Source organism: Alosa alosa, chromosome 22, assembly GCF_017589495.1.
Source record: "Alosa alosa isolate M-15738 ecotype Scorff River chromosome 22, AALO_Geno_1.1, whole genome shotgun sequence".
Classification (NCBI taxonomy): domain Eukaryota; kingdom Metazoa; phylum Chordata; class Actinopteri; order Clupeiformes; family Clupeidae; genus Alosa; species Alosa alosa.
In genome coordinates this window covers 21,814,978-21,821,835 of record NC_063210.1, presented here as the reverse complement: position 1 = coordinate 21,821,835, position 6,858 = coordinate 21,814,978, and the positions used below count along the sequence as shown (strand labels likewise).

At 43.8% G+C, this 6,858-nt stretch overlaps 1 protein-coding gene and 1 non-coding gene across 2 annotated transcripts in view; one reads left to right on the top strand and one right to left on the bottom strand.

Annotated features, from left to right (window-relative positions):
* On the bottom strand, positions 1–72 carry trnac-gca. Its single transcript has one exon. It is a non-coding gene; the product is annotated as a tRNA-Cys (tRNA).
* Positions 73–754: 682 nt separating this feature from the next.
* LOC125287873 (LIM and SH3 domain protein 1-like) overlaps positions 755–6,858 on the top strand; it is a 28,401-nt gene continuing 22,297 nt past the window's right edge. The window contains exon 1 of the mRNA XM_048233937.1: positions 755–1,048. Within this exon, the coding sequence (XP_048089894.1) occupies positions 980–1,048 (69 nt within the window). The 5' untranslated portion in view covers positions 755–979. The remainder of the gene's footprint in view (positions 1,049–6,858) is intronic.

Here is a 6,858-nt window from a genome sequence, read left to right as displayed (position 1 = left end):
AGGGGGCACCCGGATTTGAACCGGGGACCTCTTGATCTGCAGTCAAATGCTCTACCACTGAGCTATACCCCCGATGCACATACACTGGGAAACATCGGAAAATATACCAACGTTTTTCTGTGATTTTAGTAGCTACATGTGTGCAGAAAAGGTGTCATAGGTTGTTCGTCGTGCATTTTCATTAGTGAGAATTGTCTTTGTGGACAAATTAGGCTAATTACATGAAGATTAATGTAATGTCACGCTACATGTTTAACCGAGAAGACACGTAGGCAGCAACGAGTGTCTGTTCAGTTATCTGACACTAGAGGGCAATATAATACATCATCGTGAAGTTGGGAGTAGATTTGATTAATCGTACCGCACACTAAAGCTTGTGAGTTGTATAGTAAATCGGTTACGTTTAGGATTCTCAAAGACAGTGTTTTCTTTGTAGCCTACAATGGAAACTTCTGTCTGACAAATCCGTAGGCCTACAAACCTAAATTCGCATTTTTACTTCCTACTTTGAGGAGCATGTCTAGCTTCTGTCTGTTCTGCAGTGACCAACCCACTTTGCTATGCCAGTATGAAAACTGATGCTGTTACAATGCCCCTAGTGTAATTATTTTATAGCATAAAGACACAGGTTGACCCCCATTCTTCTTTACGAATCTGTACACATACGATGTGCACTCCATATAAGGTCGTCAGGCTGTTTTGGGTATTTTTTTCCAGCCTAGGTACCGCCCTTCTCTCGCAAAAAAAGCCGTTCCTACACTCGCCACATTACCGCGCGTGTATGAGCTGGTTGGGTCGTGAACGCGCCCATTGCTGAAACGCTGACAATCTGCAGACTTTCTATTAGCCTGCCCATAATCAACATATCACCTCTGGTTGCATTCAGTGTAGTATTCCGCTTCAAACCTTAGCTATAGCATACTGACTGGTCATTTTGGTATCCTTTATTTTTGGGGAAATTGTACAGTTACCTGCCAAAATGAATCCGCCGTGTAGCAGATGCAATAAGACCGTGTATCCAACTGAAAAAGTAAATTGCTTGGACAAGGTAAGAAATTATGTCTAAATACTCCAATGCGTAGCCTACCAATTAGACTAACATTAACATGATTATTAATTTATTTAGCTCTATGCTAACGGTCTAGCTATGGCATGCGGATGGACATATGGCAATAATCAGCGTCCAATATTGGAAGACTTTTGTTGCAATTTTGCTTTACAATTTCATCACAGACAAGTTCTCTTGTAGATCGTCTTCTATGCTCAGCTAAACCGTTACAGGCACATACGCTGACTTGTAAGCTTTTGTCTCAATGAGTGATACAAGATGTTTTACATAGCAAGAACACTGTCTGCATTGCATAGGTCTTCACGTATACGTCTTTAGTAGCCCTTTGCCGAGTTTGTATCTGGCAAAGTTACATTTTGCAAAACTGAAAAACCACTTCCTGTTAAAGGGGCTCGCAGCAGTGCATGCCACAAAGGCAAGTTTGGCAATGCCTTCACATTCATTGAGAAGCTCAAAGCAGTTTCAACATGCGATACAATGTTTCACTCAGAAAGGGTCTTACAGGGATGTCAGCAACATTGTCACCACGGGTTTTTGAGATATCGGTAAAAAAAAGCATTACATCATTTAGCGTTAAGCTAACTTTGGCCTCATCGGCTTCAATTGCGTTTCTGCTGTGGGCGTAGCCGCTTCTCAAAACCTCAAATCCTGTAGCTCTTCATGACATTTAGAAAGATTTCCCTTCACTCGTCCGCTTTCAACCCGCCCAAATCTGAGCGCTACCTGATAAAATGATCCACTTTGTTCATGGGGCTTTTATGTGGATGTGGCTCAGGCCTACCTGGTCTTCATAACAAAAGCATGATGTCTACATGGCCCAAAATGACCCCAGCTCCACACCTGGACTGGAAATAGAGCCGATAGTCACAGTACAGCTGTTGACTAGACTTTGACGTCTACATCTTGAGACCTTTTGTAGTGATCCACTTGACGGTTTTACCGAAGTGATGGCTTGACAAACTCTTGAAACCCCCTCGCATTTTTAGCTTGCATTTGCCTCCAACGCAGAGGAAGATGCTATTTTTGATATGGTATGCGATACATTTGGCCGGATGTGGCCTATTACTCCTAGACCAGTTTTGCTTATGTATGTGTGAAAGAGTTTGAGCGAGAAACGGGCACACTCGAACACTGAGATGTATTGTTCTAAGTCTGTCTCTATGATGATCGACTGAACTATGTGCAGAGTAGACCATGTTGTCATCAACCAATTCCCCTCGTTATGTTTTGGCTACGCTGACTCAAGGCTGTTGACATAGGTTACTTTAATCAGCTTTAGCTGACCTGAGCACATCAATTCTGTTGAATAAGATGAGAAAGACTTTAAGCAAAGCATAGGGACCATGGCCTACAATCCCCTTCCAAAATCAGATAGGCCTACATTAAGACTGTATTCTAGAACTTACAAACTGCTGTCCCTCACTCTTACTGGCCATAAGTTGACCTGACCTCAATAAAAAAAACACAAACTAAATAACAAACAAACAAACAAAAAACTATCCCACAGTTGCTGGGGTAACCCAGTGATTCAGGACCAGCTGAGCAATGTTGTTCTGTGCGCTGTTGTTCCGTGTTGTGTGAGTGTGCTGAGAGAGAGAAAAGAGAGCCAATGAGTGAGGGGGGCAAGAGAGCTCTCTCCTGGAATTTTCCCATGCTGTCATCATCACAGATTGCCTAGAAACAGCCATCTGATACCCATTTGGATGGTTCTCCGTGGCTCGGTCACACTGACTTTAGCTGGGTAGGCTCTCCATTGTGTGTGTGTCAGTGGAAGACGCACCAGGGGGTGAGCTGTTTGGGTATTAGCAACTGGAACATGCCAGCCGGGTCCAAACTTTGTTTATCTCCCTGCAGTGCCGATCTGTCATGACAACCCAGGCGTTTCCGTCAGGTTTGACAGATGAGGTGTGAGGTTCGTTGTTGTCGAGGTAATTTGCATTTAGGCCCCTGTGTGTGTGTGTGTGTGTGTGTGTGTGCTTGCTCATGCAAAGGGACACTAGGCCTAAGTGTTATTGCCCTCTCCTCATTACTTGCCCGCAGTGGTAGGTGAATATTTTCGGTAAAAATCAGTATAGGCCTACCAAAGTAAAACAGGAGACCCAGTCACACTGAGATGAAGTTCAATCAGGATGTAGATTTATGCAGCTGTGCACAGGAGAGAGGCAATTCACAAGAAGATGCACAAGGCTCTCTAGTGTGAGTCTCTAACTCGACACAGAATGATTCTAAGCTTAAATACCGAACTTATCATGACAAAGCATTAATTAGCATATGGTGACAAGGCATTTCTCACTGCTGAGTCAGAAGATAGATTATCCTAATCATGGCCTACATCATGGCATTGACAACATAGGAGAGACATTAAATTAGTAGTGTCGAGATGATAAGGAGGTTATTAACCTAGCTGCCTTTTCTTATCCCTGTCTGGGAATATAAAGTTACACATACGCTAGTATGATATCACACAGAGAGAAGTAGGACAGCTAGCCTAATTCTGTGTGTCTAGTCTTAAGTGACTAACTAATGAGAAGCATAAGAACATGAAACCACATACTTGGATATTAGAAACCGTCCTGTTTCGCACTCGCTCTCTCAGTATTTAACCTGGTCACACCTCATAGTGGCCTTTGCAGTCGTCCGCCCCCCACGCCTCCTCCTGAAACTCGGAGTGTCTCTGACAGGTATCCACGGCCCGTGTCCTCCTTCCCATGATCCTCTGCTCCAGCGGAAGTCCCACGGAAGTGGTGATTCTGTGGCCCCTTCCCAGGGGGGGTGTGCTGCTGTCTCCACAGGCTCACGCGCTCCGCAGTGTCCTGGATTTCCTCTCCTGGTGAGGAGACCTACTTCAGCTGCAGCAGGCCTGCGTGCTAAACTGAGACGAGTTGTCAGGTGCTAAACACCTCCACTGCAGTGCTGTTCCTCTGGTTCTAGAACAAGGGTTCTCTATCGGTTCTCTGTTGTCTCTGGAGCACCTCTGCTCTGCATGTTCTCTCTGTCCATGTTCCAAACACATTGATTGGGGGCTGCTGTTCCTCCGTAGAACATGTGTAGGTCTCTTTGTGTGTACTGTACTAAGTGATGGAACTTACTTTTATACTTGCTTCTGTTGTTTGTATATGTTTTTGTACCGAAACATTTATTAAAGGTACACTAGGCAAGATTTTCACCTTTACGAAGTCAATTTGACGGTAAACATACTTGTAGGTGAATCGTTCACCTAGCATAGCTATACAGCATAGACATAGCCAAAAATACCTAAACTTGCATAGTGTACCTTTAAGCTGTTTAGTCCTTATTTTTGTAGCACTTTGTGTGGCCATGTCTATTCTGGGGAACCCCTGGTCTGTTTGCTCATATCTTTTGTTTACATGCTCCAAGCAAAACTGATTAGTGATCAGCATAATTGAAATGTTGAGGCAGATGTGGTCTTCAGCATTCTTGAGTAAACGAGTGTCCATTGACAAGCTCAGTCAGCTACATAGAGCAGAGTGTTAGTTTTGCACATAAATGCAAATATGGGACTTAATAGGATGGGTTTAGTTTTCAGAGATAATTCTCTGTGAGTCAACTCAGTGAGTTTTCAGAGATAACTCAATCATTTTCCCAGTTAGCCATGTGCTAGTCTAGTCAGCCAGGGGCCTGTACTACGAAGCGGGGTTAATGGTTTATCTGGGTAACTTCGAGAGTAACTTGATTACGTGTGACGTAACTTACCGATTAACCCGTACTACGAAAGGTGGATAGGTATTTAACCGAGGTATGCTGCCATGGCAATTTACGCTGCATCTCAAACCTGCTCCGGCCAGGTTATGTTCTTGGTTAACCCGAGGTTTCCGTTAACCACACCCTTTATAAGTACCACCCCTCCACTAACAATTTCTCGAGACATGTCGGGCGTGCCTGGATGATCCATACGACATTGGAGCGCAAATTGTGAGGACTCTCTTCAAGAGGGCTTAGGGTTTTAGAGACCGCCAGAAAATATATATAGCCTACCCGGACGATATTCTCTATGAAGATATTGTCAGCCAAGGGAATTCGTTATCTTTGTCAGATGATCTAGGAAGACGTCTCATAGCAATGCCCGTACGTGGACATTCATGTATTCCATCGGTGATGCAAGAATACTGTATGTCCGAAAATAAATCGGACATAGGCCTACAGTATGCTGAAAATCTGAGCAAGAATAGCCTAAAATAAATCGGACATAGCCTACAGTAGGTCTAATAAATTAAAATCACAATTTTAACAAACTTGTTGAATTGAATGTCATATTACTGTACCCTGCACATAAAGGCTACACATTTCCACAGCACCAGAATCCGACCGAATGCCTCCCTCAACCCCCTCCATAATCGGCCTTCCACTATTATTTGCGATGGCCAACTCTTCTGCTACTGTAAAACAGAGGCCAAGTGAAGGCTATAAGCTAGGCCTACATGTTTTCATAATTAAGAAATATTAATGCAAGCTATAACTATATAAACCTACTATTCTGAATAATGTTTTTGTGTTTCATTTTCACCTGCTGCCATGTGCGTTTGGTGTTGCATCTGAAATGTTCACAGGATTAGGCATACACTAACTATCAGTCAATGGGGGTTACTTAAACATTCAATTATCCTTAATACTGTAATCTATATGCCCACTTCTGAATTGGGTTGCATCTGTAGGTCTTTCTATGAACTCAAAATAGGCTATTTAATTATTTCAACTCATTTCAGACATTCCGCAAGCTACTAATCCTCCGTAACACATATTTGAAGAACATGTGGGAATAAAACTTTACTTTTTACTAAACTTTACTTTTTTACTTTTTAATTAACACCACTTAAGACAACCAGTTTTTGTCAACCCTGGTTTAACAAAGTAACCCTGGGTTACATCTGGGGAGGTTAAGCTCCCTTCGTAATACAGGCCCCAGGTGTCTTAACCTGGCAGTGTAGTGACTGATGAAGATCACCATATACTCTCTGGTGGCACTGGAACATCGGGCAACATTCCTGTGCAGAACCTGAGGTTTTACACATCCACTGAGCACTGTTAAATATCAACAGAGGGCTCCTGTTTGGGGTGGAAAGTCCCTCCTTAAGGTTCTTACCTTTGCCATATAACCTTGCCCATTCACTGGGGGTATTATTGGTGGCTAGGTGCATAAGACCCTCCCTAAGAAGGCAAAAGCAATAGTCTCTTTTGGTTTTGGGAGGGTCAAAATATTAGCACAATGTTTTGTTTTTGAGCCGTGTGGCGCTGCCTACAGTAAGTTCTGTGGTTATGCCACAAAAAAAAAAGTGCACACCCCCATTTGCCACTGCATAATTGCCACTAGATTAGCGGCTAGACTAGTAGTGCATGACTCCTTGCAGTAGTTTCAGAGGAAGGTTTTGGACACGCCCCGCGTAGTTCCTCTCCTGTCTGGAGTTTGGGAGGAGAGTAATCTGTGTCCTAAGTGTAAATGAGGCGTGGTGTGGGGGTGGGGGGGGGGCTGGCTTGCAGATGCAGCTTCAGATGGAGACAAGGAACAAGAGGCCCATTAAAGTGCCACAGGCGATCAACTGGAACCATAGAGGTCACAGGCCGAATGAGAGCTGCTGTGTTTGAGGGAGTCTCTTTTTTTTTTTTTTTTTTTGGGAGGGGTGACAGTCTGGCAAGGTCGAAGGTCGAAGGTCCCTGCATGCCTGTTCATCAGGATTCAAGAGCCCGAGAGGGACTTTTCCTTTGCATTCCACTTCAGCAGCTGGCTTAGTTTCTGCTCGCTAGTGTGCCGTTGTTGAGCAAAAAGTGAATCC